The sequence below is a fragment of the Telopea speciosissima genome, chromosome 2 (genome assembly GCF_018873765.1).
Source record: "Telopea speciosissima isolate NSW1024214 ecotype Mountain lineage chromosome 2, Tspe_v1, whole genome shotgun sequence".
In the NCBI taxonomy this organism is placed as follows: domain Eukaryota; kingdom Viridiplantae; phylum Streptophyta; class Magnoliopsida; order Proteales; family Proteaceae; genus Telopea; species Telopea speciosissima.
The window spans coordinates 14,969,864-14,992,377 of NC_057917.1; the positions used below are offsets into that span (position 1 = coordinate 14,969,864).

Genomic DNA, 22,514 nt, shown 5'->3' on the forward strand with positions numbered 1-22,514 from the left:
ATCAAAAACCCACCGAAACCATCTACCAAGTTTTAAAAAACAAAAAACCACCAACTCACTCGTGGGCTAATCATGGGAACAATTACAAAATTGTGTACCAGGCATATCACATAAAAATATTATTAAACAGTGACAATAGCTGTTGATACTTGATAGCATAATTTGATGAGGTAACCTCTTTTTTTTTTTTTTTTTTTTTTCTTTTGATTTTTGGTTTAACAATCTCTTCAAAGTAAACCTGTAGCATCGCAGAGATGCATTTGGGATGTTGGACGACTGTGCTGTCATCATCCATCTTATAGTTGGCATTTCTCAGCTTCCATCCAATGGAGGGAACAGAAAAACAAGATTTCAGAACAGCAGCTATATTCCCAATACATTAAACAAAAAAAACTTCAGGAAAAGAATCACCAGTTTCCTGTTCCACTACACAACCAAAAACTTCCGAATTTACCTTAATTTCCTCAATTTGGAAGCTACGTCTGTCAGCATCCAAAACTATCATTCGAGGATGCAGGGATTTTTTTCTGTACGGACATGGACAGATCTTGATGCGCAAGCAGCTGCCATGAAAAGATTGGTTTCTTGCAGTTTCTATGGATGAGTCACTGAACCACAAACCAAAGAAAAAAAAAGGGGGAAATAAATGAACACAACTGTGAAGAGTTTCTCAAATGAATAGTATCAGAAAACACCAATAAGAGATCCGTAGTTTGGGTGATGGACATCAAATATTGCCTATAGGCCATTATCTCACTGATGGATGGACTACCTAGATAAGAGAAAGCAAAAGAAAAATATATTCACCAAGTTATTATTATTTTTTTAGGAAGGTATAGAATTGTTTCAGACATTGAAATCTTAGGTCTTGTTTTGGAACATAAGAAAACCCAATCAGAACTTTTGCTTATGGCATGTTCAAGGACCAAATGTTCAGAACAAGAAGTAATGTGCCACATGTACACTGCTATTCATAAAAATTTTCACCATCTTTTTTTTTTTTGGTACGATCACCATCTTTTACAGCAAGAAGACACAGCTCTATATCCCCTTCTAATATTTGAACATGATAAATATATGGATCAAGTAAATTCAAACACTAATTAGAAAGGCTAAATGTAAGGAACTCATGCACAAGTGAAGATTATTTTAAGGAGGGTACCAAATTTTTTGTATAGAAATTGTTGCTTATTGCTACTTGAAGAAAATGCAGCACACACAAGCAAAAGTATTTTAGATGTTTGAAGACTAAGGGAAGTGATTCTTCAGGATAAATAGGTTACCTATTATGCATATATCCTGGAACAGAACATTACTTCCAAACCATGTCCCCCAAAAATTTAAGAGCTGGAACACCTCTGATTTCTACATCAACTAGGGGTGCCTGGATTGTCCTCAACCCAGAAAGTTCAGGATCATTCCGTATCATATCAAGGGCACGCATCTGATCCTGCAATAAACAAAAAAGAATATGAAGAATCAAACAATGTGTTTTCTGAAACCTTTTAGTACTAAACTTTTATAACTGTTAACTCATTATTTTTTATTCTGTTTAACTAAGATAATGGAGTTGGTGTCCCACACAAGGATTTAAGAATCAGTATAGGGTATCTTATTGGGAGGGTGATTTTATGAGACGTAATGCAAGGTACGCTAAAAATACGCATGGATACGCTTATGATATATATAAAATATAGTTTTGAAGCATAAAACATCTTATTATGCAATATGTTAATATAATCAGCTTGAGGCAAGGATCTGAGTCGTTTTTACCTAATCTAGAGATGCATAACCAAAACAATTAAGAAAAAAGGGAGATCTGCAACTTTACCACTCATTTGCCAAATTTTATTTTGAATCATGATTCGACACTGTGAATCCCCAAAAACTTGTTGAAAATGGTGAAGACTAGGGTCTTCACCATATCGAAGTGAAGACCTTCGGTTGTTCTTAGTTTCGTATCTCACTCACGGTTTCTGTTTTGCAGGTTTAAAGGAGATGTATCAAGTGTATCTTACCTGCATCAGACTGTATCGACCTGTATCAGTCGATACAATTTTTTTCTGAAAACTAAGTATCGTATCAATACTCACCGATACCGATACTTAAAACTCTGGTCTCACATAATTATAGAGAACCAACATGCAAGTTCTCTCGTCTTCAATGTACATCTACGGCTTCCAAAATTGAACCTTCCCCATCTCTAAAGGAAGGTTCAGCCTTTACTGCTGGTACAGGCCGTAGTTCATCCTTCTCTGGACGAGGCCGTGGCCGTGGCCATGGCCGTGGGACTGGTGGACGTGGCACAGGTGGACAGCCTTTTGATAAAAATTCTCAACAATGAACAGTGTTCCTAATTCCTATTGACGTAAGCAAAATCACACTGTTGATACCTATTGGGCTAAGCCTGGCCGACCGGCCCGACCTGACTGGGCCAATGAATTAGTGAACAGACTCAACAATGCTATGACTGATAACTCCACTGAGCGAGTACCTACTGGCGACATTTTATCTGCAACTGGAGCTTCTTCCACTGTTTCTCTTCCTCGAGATGATCATAATCAGATCCTCAAGTGTCTGCAACAACTTGAGGCAGCTCTATTACTTCCATAAATACTCTAGCTCATACAAGAAACTCCGCCCTATTTACTAATACTACTCCCTGGATCATTGATTCCGGCACTTCCTCTTACATGACTGGTAAGGCTAATTTATTCTCCTCTATTGCTGAACTTCGACAGTCCTCTCCATTCTCTCCAGTCATCTTTGTTGATGGCTCTTCTACATAGGTGACAGGTCATGGTACCATTTCACCTACTACCTCCATGACATTGGCATTTGTTCTTCATGTTCCTCATTTACCATTAAGTCTCTTTTCTGTTAGCCACCTTACTAAAGCACTTAACTGTTATGTTACTTCTTATCCTTCATACTGTGTTTTTCAGGACCTTCAGACAAGGACGACGATTGGTGGTGGGGTTGAGCAGGCTGGTCTATACTATCTAGATGGCACAAGACCTTCTACTGCGGCTGCTACAATTACTAGTGGTTCATCTCCTCTTTAGTAGCATCATCGTCTGGGCCATCTATCCTTATCCAAGCTACAACTCATGGTTCCCAGTTACAAGTCCATTACCCATCTCGAGTGTGAAGCCTGTGACCTGGAAAAACATCACAAATTGTCTTTTCCCTCTAGGAGTGTGTCTAGGAGTCCATTTTTATTTCATTTAATTCATTTGGATAGTTGGGGATCATGTCGTGTCCGGAACAGATTTGGTTTTTATTACTTTGTTAGTTTTGTGGATGATTATTCCCAATCAATTTGGGTTTACTTATTAAGAGATCGGTCTGAATTTAATATTGTCTTTAAAAATTAAACTCAATTTGATGTTTCTATCAAAATTTTCAGATCCGATAATGCTCTTGAATATGTTCAAACTGAGAATTCTCAATTTTGTTTAGATAATGGTATGATTCATCAGACTAGTTGTTCCTACACACCTTAACAAAAAGGGGTGGTTGAATGCAAGAATCGACACTTTTTAGAAGTTGCTCAATCCCTTATGACCCACATGTAGGTTCCCAAACGTTTTTGGTGTGATGTTGTTCTTGCTGCTTGTTTTCTCATAAATAGGATACCCTCTTTGTTTTAGATAACCAATCCCCCTTTACTGTGCTTTATCCTACTGGTTCTCTTTTTTCTCTTCCTCTATGGGTATTTGGTTGTGTTTGTTTTGTTCAAATCTTATCCCCTCATGTTGATAAATTGTCTCCCCGTGTTGTTAAATAGTTATCAAGGCGGCAAAGCGACCAAGGCGTTGGAGAGGGTCAAAAATCAAGGCAACTTAATGTAGTCCTAGATTGGTAGAAGACCAACAAGGAGACAGTAAACCAAGACCTGTTATGAACAGGTGAATTGGCTAGGTCAAAATAGGGTTTTTGGTGAAATTAGGGTCAGGGTTATGTAAAGTCAAAGTAGGGGAGTCTATCAGTGAAGGTCCTGAGATATTTGATGGAAGGAAGTGTGTAAATTTGGATGGGCAGCAACTTAAGTTTGGGGTTTCGGGTTTTGTAAAAGAAGAAAAGAGGGGAATCTAGGGTTTAGGATGGGAATTTGGGGCTAGGGTTTGGATCAATTATTCTTAGTGTAGGGAATGAAATTCGATTCAGATATGGTGTGTTTTTGATAGTTGGATTGGTTTGTGAAGAATTTGGGTAATGGGATGATCTCCAGAAATAGGTGGGATGTTGTGGTTTGAATGGGGTAATGGGAAAACAGCTTGGTTCCAGTTATGTGAAGGTTTTGTTAGCTGGATAGGTTGTTAAGAATTTTGGGAGATGGGATGGTTTCAAGAGATAGATGGGAAAATTAGGGTTTTGTGGTGGTTTGGAGGATTAGGAGAAGAATGGGTATTGATGGGATGGATCAAACTTACTGTTGTTGCAAAGAAACCTTGGCAGCAGCTTGTTTGGTTGATGTTCTTGAATAAAGATTGAATCTTGGTCTTGATCTTGAACTTGAAGGAAATCTTCAAAGAATTGAAAGAAAGCTTCAAAGAAAAATCCAGGCTTCACACCGCAAGGTGTCGATTGGATCAAACACCAATCCCACCAACGAACTACCTGGGCTTCCCACCGCAAGGTGTCAATCGGATCAGATACCGATCCCACCAACCTTGATCAAACACAAGACAAAAATCTTCAATGGAGAAGAAAAACAGTAAAAGATTTTCATTAATTTCAAAGTTCATGTTATACTTTCCCTCTTTACAACCTTATAAAAGACTCAAAAATAGACTCCTACACTAAAAAGGAAAGGCCTACCCAATCCTTAACCTATTAGGTAACTTAAACTGACTAGGAAACTGAAATAGACTCGTCCCACTAAACACTTAAAAGAAAACTACTAAAATCACTTGAATTGAACCATTGGTTGAAACGGTTCAATTTATGAACAAAAACACAAAAATAAAACTAAGAATGGAACTAAAACAACTAATCCCGTATGCAACCTAATTACTCATATTTTAGGCCCATAAAAGTGGCCTATTACATAAAAAAAACCATGGAATCAAAGGCCCAACAGGTATATAACGCAACCCTAGAATTCAGTTTGTTTTGGTGACGAATCTACATCACAACACCAACAAAGCGGCAAGGCGCCCAAGGGGGCAAAGGAGCGTAGACGCTTAGGCGACGCCTTGATAACCATGTGTTAAATGTATTTTCTTGGTTATTCTAAAACTCAGAAGGGCTAGAAGTGCTACAATCATGTTTCTCATAAACAATACATTACTGCTTATGTCACATTTTTCGAGAACCACATCCTATTGTTCTTCTCCTGCTTTTATTCTACCCTCCCCTACAGGTTCGGCCAGTCCTCTTCCTATTCTTAGGCCTATTCCTTTGGATGTATCTCCTAGTAAATCATTACAAGTGTATTAGCGACACGAGAAGACTATGCCCCCTGCTAGCTCAACCCCTACTCCACCTGCCATACAATCGGATCCTGGTTCTGTGGTCCCTGCTCCACCTATCCTGCAATCTACTCCTAGTTCTGTGATTACTACCGATCTTCCTTTTGCTATTCGCAAAGGGTAAATGTGTCTGTACACACAAGTCTTTGACTACTTATCCTATTGAGAATTATGTGTCTATTTCTCATCTTCCTTCTCAGTTCCATAATTTTGTTTTTTTTTTTCTCGCTCTCAACTAATTCTGTTCCTCACAATCATCATGAGGCTTTATCTCACCCAGGTTAGAAGGTAGCTATGGACACGGAAGTAGATGACTTATTATATGGGGGAACATAGACTGTAATGTATTTACCTCTTGGTAAGGACCTTGTGAAGTGTCGTTGAGCGTACAACATCAAGTACAATCTTGATGGTACTGTTGAACATCTCAAGCCAAGCTTGTTGCAAAAGGGTACAATCAGAAAGATGGGGTTGATTATTTTGAGATATTTTTTCTTGTTGCCCATCTGAATTTTGTTCGTGTTCTCATATCTCTGGCAGTCAATTTGGATTGACCGCTCTATTGGATGGATATTAAGAATGCATTTCTCTATTGCGATCTATAGGAGGAAGTTTACATGGAGCAACCTCCTAGGTGTGTTGCTTAGGGGGAGAATTCTACCAAAATGTGCAAGTTACATAAGGCTGTCTATGGGTTGAAACAATCCCCTAGAGCTTGGTTTGACAAATTCAGCATTATTGTTACATGTTGTGGCTTTTCCCAATGTTATTATGACCATTTTGTATTTGTGCGACGCAAGAATTCCAATGTTGTGGTGATGGTTGTTTATGTGGATGAACAATTATCTATGGGAATGATGTATCAAGGATTGCAGTAGTAAAATCATATCTACATCAGCATTTTCAGATGGAGGACTTAGGTCCTCTCAAGTACTTCCTTGGAATTGAGATCCTACGCAATAAGAAAGGAATCAGTCTATCACAGAGAAAGTACGTATCAGATCTTTTACCTGAAATAGGTTTGCTTGCTTCCAAAGCTGTTGACACTCCTATGGACCCTCACCAGAAGCTTGGAACTGATGATGGTAAAGAACTCGAGGATAAGCATCAGTACATGAGACTGGTGTGTAAGCTTATTTATTTGACTGTTACTAGGCCAGTCATATCCTTTTCATTGGTGTTGTCAGTTAATTTATGCAATCACCCAAGAAATCTCATTGAGGCAGCTTGTCGAATCCTAAGATATTTGAAAGGAGCCCCAGGAAAAGGACTTATTTATAAATCTCGTTAGAAAGGTGATCTGGTAGGGTTCTCTGATGATGGTTGGACTGGTTCTGCTAGTGCTGGAAGGTCCACTACTGGATATTGCACCTTTGTTGGAGGTAAACTAGTCACTTGGCGCAACAATAAGCAAACAACTGTGGCTAGGTCCAGTGCCAAAGCTGAGTATAGAGTTATGGCTCATACTGCCACTAAACATATGTGGTTGAAGTCATTACTCCAAGAGTTGGGGAGTTGGGGTTTCCAATTACCTCTCCTATGAAGATGTTCTGTGATAATCAAGCTACAATCTATATTGCTAGCAATCTAGTGTTCCACAAATGAACCAAACACATTGAAGTTGACTGTCACTTTGTGCAAGATGCAGTCATGAAGAAACTAGTGGTTACTCCATTCGTCTCCTCTGCTGATCAGCTGACTTATTCACTAAGTCTTTGTTCGGTCCAGCGTACCGGAAGGGTTGTTCCAAGCTGGGCATGGATGATTTGTATGCTCCAGCTTGAGGGGGAGTGTTAAACCGTGGGTGTAATTATGTAAACTACGATAGAGGGTTCCCTCTATTGTTTTTTTCTCTTTTTAGGTCTGTTTTCCTTCTTGTACTAGGAGTTTGTTAGTTTAGTTTTCTATCTTTTGTTCTTTCCTAGTCTGAATAGGAAAGCTGTTGTGTACTATGTTTCTTTCTATAAATAAGATTGGAAAGGGGGAGGCTGATATTGGTTGTTAAACTTCTCTAGCAGTCTCCTTTCTCTTCTTCCTCAATCTCATCTCTTCTCTTGTTTATTGGTTGTCTTATTCTGATATTGTCACAAAAGAAAATAAATGATTCTCACAATATTTGGATTCAATTCTCTTATCCAGGGAATTCCATTATTCCCCTTGCAGATTATGGGAGCATCACTTCAGATCAGGATACTTGTAACCATCTGCCTTACAGCAAACTGAGGTTCTGCTTTATATGGTTCAGAGACTACAAGTCTAATTTGCCTATAAGAGAACCAAGGGGGGAAGGAGAAAAACAAAAGAAAGAAGAAATACAAGAGACCATACCTTCCGTTTCATTGCACAAAACTTGCAGTCTGATGCTGATGGTGGTAGAACCTGATTAACAATAAGCCTTTCGACGGGAACATTTTCCTTCTTCAAAGCAGCACGCAACCTTGAAGACTCACTAATAGCCATGACCTAAAAGATTAAATTTCAAGTAAATCATGTAATTATTAAAGTATTCCAATTACTGTTCTTGCATGATGTGGTTGCCAAATAAAGGTCAAAAACCATTTTAGAGGTAGATCATTAAAGTTTGTAATGCTTCCCAAGGGTGAGCAAGAATGCAATAAAAAGAAAATCTCACACCAAGTAAACTCAGCCAAAAATCATGCATGGGAACTCAGGATATTATCATGAGGAATGTTACTATGATAATTCTATCAAATCCATCTATCATAGAGCTTGACAGATTATTTTAAGAGAGAACAAAGAGTAAAGAAAGTTGTTTCTGGTTTGGGCTGTAATTTCATTTTGGTTCCTTCTGGTTACAAGTATGGGAAAATGAAGTCAAGTGAAATTAATTTGAAAAAGAAAATGGAAACTTTTGCAATCATGATTGTGTAACTAATTTAAAATATTAAAATCCAAGGAATTTGTTTGAGAAGTGAAGTGAAATTAATTACTAGATTTAGAAAGTTTTAATTTCCATTTTAATTTCATTTCCCTTCCTTGGCTCCTTCACTTCCACCAGATGGAGCCTTTATTAATTTTGCCCGTACACTATGAAAAGAAGCACAGGAGTTCGGATATTACCGTGGGAATTGTTACTATAACAAATTCAGTTGAGTCTGTGTCCCGGAAAAGCTCTCGAACTTTCCCCATCCTCTCCCTCAGTTGCTCTAATTTGTCAGACTACATAAGCAAATAAACAATCAAGGACCAGTGCCTAGAAAAATCAAAACTATAACCAATGACTGACTTACAGCATCCTGCTTGGTATCTTCCTGCCCAAAAACAGATTTGATGGCTGAAGTTGCTGAAGTTAGTTTCTTCTTTAGCTGAAACAGCAAAGTGGAAGGAAGGATAATGTTAATAAATATGCTAAAAAAGGTATTTCTTCATCAAACAGTATCAAGGGATCAAATTAAGAATAGGATTTTTTCCAACATCATTACATCTCTAGGAAGAGTGCTGGTTTTATGACCATCAAAACTTCAAATAAGGAAGCGAAATGGCTTTGAATGGTAGCATGAACAATATGTCATAGAATCTTACAAAAACACTTGAGACACGCATTTACATGTCAACCTTGAAGTGAAGATAAACCATAAGACATAAGGTTTGAATAACAGTTATCATCACTTTCAAACGGTATATAGAAGTAAAAATGTGAATTGATCAGTCGTGGACATGAACTGAAGTGCAGTAACAATTCTATCCACGTTGTCCAAAAGTAAATCTCATCTTATTGCTCATGGACAGTGGCTAAAACCAATGATCAAATACTAAAACAAAACCTAGTTGCTTTTTTGGTCAGGACCCGAAAATAGAGTTTCTTAAAATCAGTAGTCTTAACTCTTAAGCCAATTATTATCACAAAACGACAGAGGCAGTGCTTCAGAAACTTCCAAAACAACAGAAAACATTGTATTCATGTTGCTGAGCCTTAGATTGTATCTTTATGTTTTGGTTTCTCTTGCCTGACTTTCAAAGAGCTTGCTATATATATATATATATATATATAAGTAGGATTTTCTCTAAACAAAGAAGGAGAAAATAGCAGGATTAGGCAGGTACGACTTTCAGATATTCATTGTCAAAAAACATTAAGCAATGGTCAATAACTCAAAAACAACTTAGTTGCTTATTTTGGGCAGAACCTGAAAATGCAGTTGCTTATCATTAGAGCAGGTTCTCAAATGAGTTATTACAAAACCAAATGAAGCAGTAATTTGCAGATTCTTTTAAGCAACTAGAAAATTATTATATAGCAATGGAGGAGGAGGCAGGTTGATGCGGCTCAAAAATAAACTTGAAAATATAGAAGACTGAGTTGTTGGGATAAGGCTGAGTTGCTGTTGTTTGTTGTTGCTCTATACCTCTACCTCTGGCATGGTGCTTGAGATTGGCTTGCTCTGATACCAAGTCGATGTAGCTCAAAAATAAACTTGAAATTGCCAAAATAAGAAATCAAGTCCAATATAACAAGGGCCAAAGAGAATCACTTAACCATGGGGTCATTTGGGGAATCATTCAACCCAAGTGTGAGACTCACTCAACCACAAGAGGACCTCAAACTCAAACGGTGACTTACTCGACTCAAGAGTGGGACTTACTCAACGACAAGAGGACCTCAAACTCACATGGGGACTTCTCTTTTTCTCTTCTATACTTCACAATGTATAAATAGGGGAAGGGAGAACTAGCCGTTAGAATAGAGCGTTGAAATACAGTCGTTGGAAACTTATTGGAAAGAGTGCATGGGAGATAGTGGAGTGTGTATAAATGTTCATCATCATGACTGCATCACAGGATTATGCTGGTAAGACTAATGCACACTCAGTCTAAAGCCAAACCATTACCGGTAGAGAATTATTAATAAATTAAAATGGACTCCAATTCATCTTAAGATAATATATGTAGTCACTTGTTCCCTAGGAGCCTTCAAGAAGTTGCCTAATATCAGTTACTGACTCATGATTAGTATCTCTATTTTGTTTATCTTTTAGAATTAGATAAACTCAATTATATTCTGCATTGATTTGATATATTAACAAACCACAGCTTTCATAGTTTAATCTGAGTTTTAGGCTCACACCTTCAAGATCTTGCCAATGGATGCATCCAAGAAGTCTGGCAGGGATAAAAGTCGAAGAGTATGACCCTGCCAAAGGCAATTCATAAGTAAGATGGAGAACATCCTGAAAGAAAGGGTACGGATGCATGTCACGTTTCGCTTACTGTGGGTGCAGTATCAAAAACTATCCGAGTAAACATACTGTATTCTTGCGCTTCAACAAATTGCATAACCTGGAAAACAGCTCCATATTTAGAAATGAAGAAGGGACCATACTTGTAATATGGGGGTAATGGGGGGGGGATAATAGGGAGAGGGAATTCATGCCTTGGAAATTGCAATAGCTTCATCCAGACCAGGAGGAGGTGTGTCCAGCAACTCTCCTAGTTTTAGTTCTCCTAACTTAATCAAATAACCGATAGAAGGTTAGTCAAAGCATTCTACAAACACAAAATCAAACAACATCAACAGGAATGATAGGGGGAAAAGATTCTCAAGCTTGCTTCATCCAATAGTTGTAGGCAGAGTTTTTACCTGCTCAACAAGCATTCCAAGACCCATGCTATCCATAAAGTCTTTGACCCCAGTCCCACCATTTTTTTGACTAGCAGAACGGAACTCTTCCCTAGCCTTCTCAGGGTTTATCTGTTAACAAATGCTACGAATTAAACATATTCCAAGCAAAGGTCTATACGAGGAAGCCAATGTACTGTCATTTGGCTTCAAGTCACAATATACCTCAAGAGCAAATAGTGGAGATTCTAGCCCCTCGACTGGTACTAGTGTCCCCCCAGTCAAATCCTAGCAACAATGAATAAAACGCAACCCATTACATTAATATCTAACAAATTTGGAGCAAAACAACAATTACATGGAAAATTTTGAACTATCTTGAAGTTTCGAATTTCAGTATTCCACAAAGATCAAATCTTAGGAATATTAGTTGGTACCTGGGCAAAAGAGTCACTCAGGGAGTGTGCTGGATCAGTGGATACTACAATAGTGGGGTGCCCATTGTTTGCGAATTTTACAGCAAGAGATGCAGCACAGCTTGTCTTTCCAACCCCTCCTTTCCCACCTAACATATAATATTTCCGTTGTGTCCCAGCAGCCATCTCATCAAAACCAATAACAGCTTCAGCAGGAGCAGCAACCGATCTCACTACAAAATTGAGTTTGGCGGGGACGAAATTTTAAAAGATTGAATCATGCAAAAAGCACTCACCAGCTCTTTCTATCATTCTCAGGGCCCTAATCTCATAAACCAAAATAAAAATAAATAAAGCTCAGACTTGAAGCTTTCCAACAACGTTAAATTACATTCCTTACAAGCATAATATTATCAGCTAATTCCTTCTGCAAAATAGTGAGAGCTTTGGATAATGAATACACTTATATTTCATTATTTTATTTTCTTCTTCTTTATTACGACTCTACCTCCATATTCACCCTTATTTCATTCTGTAAGCTTCCAAATTTGTATTATATTATCCCTACTTCATTTGTGAAGATAAGAGGAAAATCCGAAAAGAGAACCATCACGCCCAAGATGAAAACTTGTAGAGCTACTACAATCCTCAATAAATCCAAAAAAAAAAAAAAACGATAAGATACACTTCAAAAATGTGAAGATTAAAAAATTTCTCAAAAAATCAGATGAAAGCACAAGAAGGAAGATGAATAAACGAAGAAAGTACGCACCTTGAAATGAATTTCTGAATGGTTTTCTCGCGGTGGGAAGCGAGGTGAAACCGAAGCTTCTGGTTATTTTCAACAGAGAGAAAGGGGCTTGGTTTTTGGATATGTGAGTGAACAAACCCGCCATGGCTATGGAATTTGTTGCAGAGAATCGATTAATGCAAACCGAAGAAATGGAGGGAACACAAGGTGCCATTTTCTCGTTTTTTAGGACGAGGAGTTCGAACTTCGAACTTTGGAAGTAGCTACAGAGAGAGAGAGAGAGAGAGAGAGAGAGAGAGAAATATTATTTATTTATTTGTTTGTTTTGCTTTTTATTTTTTATTTTTTATTTTTTAAGCGGCATTAATGGATTTCTTTTAATTTTTATTTTTGTCTAAAATGGAAAAAAGCAGAGGAGTGCTAGCCCAGTAGCGAGGCCCAATCGTAGTCTGACGAAGTAAGAAATACACGCAGCAACAATAAATAGTTACGTGGCTGGCAATCCAACATAGATTCACCACTCCGGAGTAGAATGGCTGCTTGGGCTGTCACGAAAGACACAATATGTGCAAAAATAATTCAGAAACCATGGACCACCTATTTTTTTCAATGTTGGTTCTCTGGTCTCTACATTAGGGTTATACGAAGAATCCTTTGAAAACTTTGGCAGGAGGAGATTGCTTCGATGACCCAACATTTTAAAGAAGATTCACTCGTAAATCACATTTAAAGATTCAGCATGATCTCCACAGTGTATCAAATATGATCAGAGCGGAATGGCAAAGCCTTTAAACAACAAGAGAGCAGTTCAAGAAGTGTTCTTCACCATATCATAAGAGACACAAGGTCTCGGTTCGCAACAATGGATGTCTGCATACCCGATTCCAGTTCCAACAGAGATTTCGTTCTCTGGTGGGAGATACAGGTCTTTTTTTTTTCATCCTGGAGCGACTCCACACATATGGCCACCCCCCCTCCCACACACACGTCACTGGGTGGCTATCAATTGTGATGGATCAATTTGGGGAAGTCCTGGAGGCTACGGTGCAATTGGTCGTGATACAACGGGGGCAGGTGATGTTTGCGATTGCATGAGCTACATGGGATGACAACATTCTACGGATGGAACTACTAGCAATCAAATGTGGTCTTATGAAAGCTAGATCCTTGAATCTTTCGGTCAGACTCATCGATAGTTGTACAAATGATTATTGGTCACTTTCAATGCTCATGGTACGCCCTCGGTGTGATTGGGGACATCTACGAGTTATGCGGGTACTTTCAAAGATGTCTTCACGCACCATGTGAGAGAGATCAACAGATACATTGACTGTCTGGCCGATTTTTCACAATCACGCCAAGAAATTCATTGATGTATAGATAGTCTCCCGAAGGTTCTCACCATTCTACTACGAGATGATGCTACTGGGAAGAAATTCTTTAGATTGTAAATATCTATATACTTTCTCTTATTATTATAATATCTCCTTTCTCAAAAAAAATAAAAAATAGTCGAATGCGTCAATTGCCATATGTTTATATCTTCTTTCTTTCTTGGACCTTCAGACATCCATGGATTGAGGAATCGGGTATTGTATCGGTTGATCCATATTGGTATTTCTTATTTGGTATCAGCTAAAAGGTGATTTGATTTGAATTTATGTTTGATATGACTTGATACAACTCGATCCATTTTCATACTAGTATCAGTATCGACGACCATCAATATCAATACTTATAACCCTAGATACATCCTCTTAGACAAAAACACTCAAACATTTTATTGCTACAACTTTCCAAGTTCCAAAAGAGAAAATCTTCTACTAACCAAAGTCAATGGAAAAAAAATTAGGACCAAGTTTCCCGGCCACCACCACCTGGTAAATAGATTCCCACCATTCTAGGGTTCATAAACCCCTCTTAGATTTTAGTATGTTCTCCAAAATACCCTTCAATACCCCTCTACGTGTATCTTAAACCACGTCGATGAATGGGATTCCCATTCACCATGGCTAAAGGAAAACTCAGTCCAAAAAACTTATAATCTTCTCATTTCACCCTTTTAATATTTTTTTTTAGTAAAGGAAAAATCTTATACTTTCATATAGGTGAAGGGATTCATGCACGACCAATTATGTACATTGACAACTTCGTATTATAGGGGGTGGTTTTGGTATTTCAAGGGGGTTTGTCTCCATCCAAGTTTCAAGTACGAGCACCATGCACAACCGTACATGAAACCTTTTGATTATGTGGAGACATAATAGTTTTTAAGATTGAAAGAATGGTAAGTCATTTTTACATTATTTTGAAAACCCTTTTTTTACCCTTGAGTTAAAGAACTTTTGAGAATAAGACAAGAGACAATCACAAGAAGGTTAGAACTTGTATGTTACCACTTTGGTTACAAAAAGATGCATCATTGTTAAAACTTCTTAATAGACACAGAATATTATAAAGAGCTGAGAATTTTTGCCAAAAGTCATCTAAGGAGCTGCTCTTGAGTAACTTCACACCTTCCAAGCATTAGTTGCAATTGAAGCTTCTTCAATTCGTTCTTTCTTCTTTTATTGTCTTTCAGACAAAGCTTTAGTGGACGAAATATTTAAATGGATAGTCAAAAATCTAGATTTAATTAGAACTCACGTTTGTTTATCTGAGTAATTAAATATAAGGTATGATTTCAAATACCAAAGAGAATATAATTGATGGAAAAAAAGAGTATGTTTGGGAGCGAGGCTCTTGTGCCCAGACAAAGACCCTACAAAATGACTACCCTTCCCCCATGCTGGTGTAGGGGTCACGCTCCCAAATAGAAAACTCTCCCCCATAATTGATAATCTATTTCAAGTTTGAACTATCGATAATTTATTTATTATTTTATAATTGTGTATTATTTATTTAATTTTTTTTTTTATAAAATAGAAACAATTTTGTATTAATTTTTATTTTTACATATTTCTTTTTTCATAACTTTAACTGTATATTAATTACCATATCTGATTCTAATAACTAAATGAAATATCCATCAAATATCATATGAGATTTGAATAATCAATATATTAATTAATTGGTCCCCTTTAATTTGCAATGCATTTTTAAGCAGTTTTATATTAATTCTAACTATATAAAATGGTGAGTAGGAAAATGCTCCTAATATCATCAAAAGAACCTTTTGTCAAATGACAGCTAGTAACTACCGCTGACTTGAGGCTAGTGGAGTAAGGCCTAGCCTCTAGGAGTTTTCGAGTTTGAGACCTCCTGTTCCTCATCTAATTTAGGATTCCCCTCCCCAACCCACCAAAAAACAAAGACAAGAAACTTTGTCATGTGTTCTGTCCCAAAATGAAAAATGGCTCTTATTTTTCACATGACAAGTGGCAATGAAACTATCACCATAGGATTCATGATGTGGTTCATAATGGTGTTTTAAGTTATTGATTTATGTTGGTTTGAAAAGATTTCACAATAGATAGAGTAAAAGACACAATAAGAAGCACTATGGCAACTTTGTCGGAGAGAAAAAGGAGGAAGAAAAAATGAGACTCAATTAGTGGTGTTGAAAATAACAGTTTTGCTAGTTTTTTGACTGTGTGTGTGTTTTTTTTGTTTTTACAATGGATTTGTAATCACCCTTATATAACCTAGGCTAAGGGTGTAAATTGCAAACCATAACCGTTTATCGAAATCAAATCAAACCATTATAATCAAAGTCGATAAAATGTTTACTAATTGATAATTTTAGTTTTAAAATGTAAAATTGATTATCAAATGATTTGGTTTGGCTTTTTACTCATAAACCGAAAGTTTTAAATTGATTAAAATCGATTAGAATCGGTATGCTATTGAACAGATTATACAACCGATTATACATACTAAATCGATTACAAATTAATTATGCATGGCATTCTATATATGCTTTCTAATGGTTTATAGTGGATATACACTATGTAAATTAATTTAAGTTATTTTTATTTCTTAGGTCCCAGTTTGAGCCTAAATGCCTTGGTTTGAGTCTAACAAAAATAGCTAGTTCCAAACCCAATTAGGCCCAGAATTGGTAACCCGAAGCGACAAAAATATCGAAACTAGAACTGATAAAACCTTTTAATTGAAACAATTTAAATGGAACCGTTTATTAATTGGTTTCAATTTAGGATATTAAATAGTTTGGTTTCAATTTCTATCTTTCATAGCCTAAACATAACTGCACCGATTAACTAGACTCGAAGTGATTACCACTCTTAACATAGACTCCACTTTGTGTGCAATTTAAAAATGAGCATTTTTATATAATTTCACATTGTGATTAGTCCGTGATCTTAAAGTATAGAGGTCACCCTTTGTTGAGATAATATAGATCTATCCCAAAAGCTTGAATTATTGCGTAGAGAGACTTGCCGGTATATGAGGTGACAAAATGCCTTAGGAGTGACTTGTTGAGGCCGGTTTGGTGTTTGACTTTGATGATTGGACTGTTTTGAGGAGCCTCCGTGGGGTGCAAACACTCTGTATTCCTGGGGTACTTAGTTTCTGTTTGAAATATATTGGGGGTTATTTTTGTAACTTCGTTCCTATTTTTGTTGCCCTATTTTGTAGTTGCTTGGGGTACTTAGGATTAAGGTTTGTTAAAAAAACCCAAGGCCGAAAACACTTTGTATTCCTGTTTACTCCATCGATCAAGAAGAAACATCATCCCTGTGGACTTAGGCACATTGGCCGAACCACGTAAATCGCTTTGTCTATATGTGTGTGTATGTGTGTGTGTGTTTTTCTATTATTGTCATCGTTTGCTAGTTCTACATAACAACATGACAGACGTATGTATGACTATTCTCCCAACAATCCTCTTTATGTGTAGCCATAACAGAACTACGTACACATGCACAATGGTAGTTATGAAGACACCTACGTGGCTACCTACAAGAAGACTGAAGAAAACTCGCTCTAACACCATGTGAATTCTAGTAAAACCTCACACCGTGATTTTATTTTTAAGGGAACAACTACATATCATATCTATACATGATTTACCCAAAAAAAAATATACCTATATATGACAGATCTATGCAAGAGAAAACTAATATAGAAAATGAAAATAAACAGAGAAAGAAAGTACAAGCACATAACATGTCTCCTCTCCGGTAGAGAATAAGACTATTCAAAATTCAAAAAAAAAAAAAAAAAAAAACCTTTGACTCCTCTTCATCATGCTCCTCTGGTCATCCCCTCCTCTACAGTCTACACCACCTTCATGGTAAACTGTTGAGCATGATACCTTTGGATGGAAATAATAGGGGTCAAAATGAACAAAAAAACCTTATTTTACAAATCTTCGTGTGCCAACCTTAATTTATACGGTCGTGCATGGTGAACCGTGGCACACGATGCCTTTGGATGGGAATAATAGGGGTCAAAATTACCAAAAAACCCTATTTGACAAATCTTCATGCCTCAACCTTTATACAACCGTGCATGAAAAACCTCCCTATAAATAATAAATAGTATATATTATATCCAATAGCCGTAAAAATAGAAATTAGTTAAATAAATACAAATACAAACTATACCAAAAAGAACCTAAGATATACAACAAGGATACCAGTTCCAATTAAGTTCCTCCAGGCTCCAATTACCATGTACATGAGCCCCTAAAGCATTCCTTATTTTGGTTTCATCTAGTTCCAAGCAAGAAGTTCGCATTTCCGAAAATAAATCCAATCTTTTCAAAGAAATGTTTTCCAAACGCTTGTAATCATGTGTTCCGGATCAATTTAATTATCGAGATTCTAACGATTGCAAACCAGCGTAAGTTAAAGTTCTAAAACCTTCATGAGTTAAGAGATTAGGGAAACATGCAATGAGAGGGAAAAAAGGTAGTTGCAGAGCTGCTTCCATTGTCTCAATTGGGTCAAACAATGAAGCATCACTACCTAACAAGAAAACACTAAATTGAGCAAATCCCCAACACCCGTTTGTGCCTCCTTAGCCTCTAAGATTTGATCTTCTCTGGTTCCAATTATATGTTAGATGAATGATGGAAATGGTGACACTAAACGTTTCTAATAATCAAAACAGGTTATGAAGAGTGATGGTTGTTCGACCACATTGTAACTTTTATCCATGTATAAGTCCATCCGAATGGTGGATCATGGCTTAAATGGTACGGAACAAAAGGAAGTAATATTTGGTCAACTAGTTTGGTGATTGATGTGGTAAAAAAGATTTGGATCTTCTGCGGCCTGGGGTTGTGTGATCATCGTGTTGTGTTCAACTTTCTGGTCATCACCTCAACACAGATGTACATTCAATTGTTGGGCATTGAGCCCCTCAAAAATTCAAATTTCAAAGGCCGCACAACCACAGGCCAAAGAGGAGTCTGATCCCTATACTTAAGGGTATTAAACGGTTTATAAATAGTAATACGGTCCAATTGGATGCATAGTAAATTAGATAGGAACTGTTATTAAACCGTTAAATAAATGGTTTTGGATAGTACAAATTGAAACCATTTATAAAAATTTTTAAATGTTATCAGTAGCTCCAAATATCTTCGAATGGCTAAAATACTAATTACTTTAGTAATGACAATTGGAATGATATTAACTCTTATTTATTAATTATCTATGTCACGCTAGATGTTCTATGGATACAAGCTATTCAATGCTCCAAACTCATTTTTTTTTGTATTTGAATTTTTTAAATAATTGTGTGGATGGTTTTTGGTCATTCTTTGTTCAATGTTGGCCTGATTTTTTAACAGTTTTGAGTCATTCTTTGGTTCAATGTTGGCCTATTTTTTTGGCTAAGGGACATGTATCTTCAAAGAGACATATCTAAGGGACATATATCTTCAAAGAGACATATCCAAGGGGCATGTATCTTCAAAGAGACTTATCAATTTGTATATGTGCATTCATAACACTTGGATTGAAATCTTTTAATCTAATCTATTGAACCAAGAGACACACCTACACCATGGGGTATTTTTAAGAGACACTTACATATAAGTGCTTGGATTAGAATCTTTAATCCTATCCACTCATGTCAATAGACACACCCATTCCATGAGATGTCTTAAAGGGATACATCCACCACTATAAATAGAAGTGAAATGGACAGCCCAAATCATTCAATTTTGTGGTATGATTTTAGCCAGTCATGCATTAACAAATTCTCAATTCTCTGATAGTTTCAAGTGATTACTGTCTCTACAAATCAGTAATCAAACAGTAATCGGTCCAGCCTGTTTTATCTTGGGAGGCAGATTTGCTGCAACCCAGTGCAGTAGTAAGAGTACAAATACTATCTTAAGGACAAAGCGTTCTCGTTCGACTCAGGCTATCTCTTTGTCCTATTCTTTTGATATCAATGTTTTTCTAACGTTTTGATTTTGAACCACGAGAATTATTTTTTTCGATCTCTATCTTTTTACTTGTAATAGGCATTGGTAGTTATACAGATTTCGTTCTCTCAGTATCAGTTGACAAAGCCGAGGCTATTTTATCTAATTACTTTTATGCTTTTGAGCCTATGAAGAGGAAAGTAATTTCAATTTGTTTAGTCTTACCATTATATGTCTTTAATTAAAATCGAAAAATTGAAATAGGGCAAATTGGTCCTTAAGTCAAAGTCCAGGCATTCAAAAAAAAAAAAAAAAAAGATAATAAATTGAGGGAAAGAGGTTTCCAACGATAAGGTTTTAGTTCACATTATCGGGATCAATAATACCAATATTGATTCCGATCGTATCAGTCTGTATTGGACTTAAACTGCATCAAAAAGTCATTTTCCAAAAAAAAACATTCTAGGATTCAAGCCGATTGGCCAGTACAGTATCGGTCAAGTACCGATATCGAACACGGTTGATACTGATATAGATCGATCACTACACCCGATGTAATACTAAACCCTAAATTACTGTCTCACAATGCTAAAGTGGAAAACTGCATTAATGTGAGAGAGCAAGAAATAGATTTATTTGATAAGAGCCCATATTTTGTCTGAGGAGAGAATGCCAATGTAGATCTCATAGGCTAATTATGTGAATGTGTGTGTGGGAAAGAATCCCCATTTTGGTGTTGTAATTTAGATAAACTAGACATTGATACAAACAAAACAACAATAGTTTGTAACTGCTAAGGACAGCACAGCTGCTAACGCAACTGGCATAAGGCTTAAATCTTAACTCTATCCCCTCCCTCTTCTGAACTTATTATTATAATTCCCTTCGTCGTTTGCTTACTTTCATGCTCATATGTATATTTCCTTAGAATTCATGCATAGCATTATGGGATCATGGTTTGAGAAATCGAAATAGTATCACTAAGTCTGGTCGAATCGGATTTGAATCTGCTGATTTTGATTCCAATTCCCGTTAATTTGAATTGACATATTTGTACTTTATTTTTAAGGTTAAGGTCGATCCTAAGTCCTAACCGATTTTGGTTGATTCCCAATCAATTTCAGCTGAATCGGAATTGAAATCGAAATCAGAATCCATGGCGATGGATTCCACTTACTTAAACCATGCAAGGAATGGATTAATTTTAAGTTACATGCTCATATTTTTCTTTGAATTTTTAAATTCTGTTGAGGAGGCTTAACAAACACTTTATAGCAATAACTTTGGACCCTTTGTTAACACAAGGATCGAGTTTCTCTTTGAGTGAAAAAATGCAATTAAAATCCTCTGCAGTACCTGGCGGGGGTGGTGCACATCCGGCAGCACAACAGAGGCCATGTGTGCCATGTGTGCCACGTGGCCTCTGTTGTGCCGTCGGATGTGCACCGCCGCCCCGCCGGTACTACAGAGGATCTTGGTCTAAAAAAATGGCACTTAAAAAGAAAAAACTATTTTTACTTAAAAAATATATTTTAATATTATAGAAATTAATAATTAGTACATTAACAAATATTAGTTGGTCTTACAATTTATGCCTTTTTTTTATTCAATGTGTTTTCAAATCTAAACGTTTAAAAATCATAGTTTTCATTTCTTTTCTTTTCTTTTCTTTTCTTTTCTTTTTTGTTTTTGGTTGCCATTTTTGAAATATTTGACCATATTACCATCCGTTCAAAATCTGAACCGTTTTAAACACGATTTACTGAACAAAAAAAAAAAATTTGCTAGTCCCATTTTAACTAACTATGGTTGGAAATAGTGTATGACATTTCAAACACCCAACAAATAAGGGGAGAGTGATAATGACCAAAAGACGGTGAAGGAAAACTTTTTAATACAAATTTGAATTGAAAGATTTCTTATTTATAGATATAGACATATTGATTATTTAAAGTTTTAAAATTTTTTTAGTATTATCCTATCTATCTATTCCATCACATCCAAACCCAATTCCTTTCATTTTAGAGTGTATTAGGTAACCATGACTATGCATTGTAGTTAGATGAGATGTGTCATAGTTAGATGAGATGTGTCATTCTTAAAAGTCTTAACTCATGATGGGTATTGTTAGAAGGAACATCAAACAAAACACAAACAAAAACAAAAACAGAACAAGATGACATAGAGATTTAACGTGGTTCATGAGACTTGGATCGAATCAAACCGTACCACGAAGCTTCGCCTCTGCACCCAATGATCCCAAACCCTCCGCTACCATCATAGATCTCAGAAAAAGTTTATTCAGATTACCACTAAAAATGTCAAAGCGGGTCAATCTTCAAAACGAGTACAAGAATTCAAGGCACACATAACAGGTCTTCTTCTGATTATGATCACCAAAGGGAAGAGAATAAGAGAAGGCACATATTAGTTCTTGGGTTGTTTTTTTTTGTGCTATTAAGTAAGCTTCAAAAACACACTTTAGAGTTTAGAGTCCAAAATATTAAAGAAAATTCACAATAGAAAATGAGAGAAGCCATAACTGAAAACTACCAAAAACTGCAATTGCAAGCTACGCCAAGTCGCCAACCCAAACCACCAGTTAAATGATGCCACACTCACTACCACCCACAAAAGAGTAAAATTAATTAAAACTGACTCTTCCGAAAGCTCTTTCTCATCTTCCCACAGACAAACTAGTTCTTCTCCATTCAAATCTAACTGCAACAATGACCCATGATACTACCTTGCTTTCCAAGTCTTCTCTTCTCTGCCACCATAACTTAAACACACACCATACTTTACCATTCCATTCCATGGTGTTTCAACGTTGGTTTCAGATCAGGTTGCAGGCGTAGTTCGAAGCAGCTCATCAGTTGCACTATTTCGATCTCGTTAATGGCGAGTAGTGGCGAAGCATCATTCCAATCACTATCTGTAAGAGTAA

General features: G+C 36.6%; 1 protein-coding gene across 2 annotated transcripts; it reads right to left on the reverse strand.

Annotated features, from left to right (window-relative positions):
- Nucleotides 1–226: 226 nt before the first annotated feature.
- On the reverse strand, nucleotides 227–12,474 carry LOC122651700 (ATPase GET3B-like). Of its 2 annotated transcripts, none has more exons than XM_043845199.1 (12): nucleotides 12,244–12,474; nucleotides 11,493–11,704; nucleotides 11,281–11,343; nucleotides 11,077–11,187; nucleotides 10,870–10,944; nucleotides 10,707–10,775; nucleotides 10,564–10,629; nucleotides 8,729–8,803; nucleotides 8,559–8,657; nucleotides 7,806–7,940; nucleotides 1,284–1,450; nucleotides 227–608 (listed from the first exon to the last, which is right to left on the reverse strand). In XM_043845199.1, the coding sequence occupies exons 1-11, from the start codon at nucleotides 12,434–12,436 to the stop codon at nucleotides 1,313–1,315; spliced, it is 1,236 nt and encodes a 411-aa protein (XP_043701134.1). In that variant the 5' UTR covers nucleotides 12,437–12,474; the 3' UTR covers nucleotides 227–608; nucleotides 1,284–1,312. The 2 variants fall into 2 exon arrangements, with proteins under 2 accessions (XP_043701134.1, XP_043701135.1); XM_043845200.1 differs by having other exon boundaries at nucleotides 227–620.
- Between the last annotated feature and the right edge of the window lie 10,040 nt (nucleotides 12,475–22,514).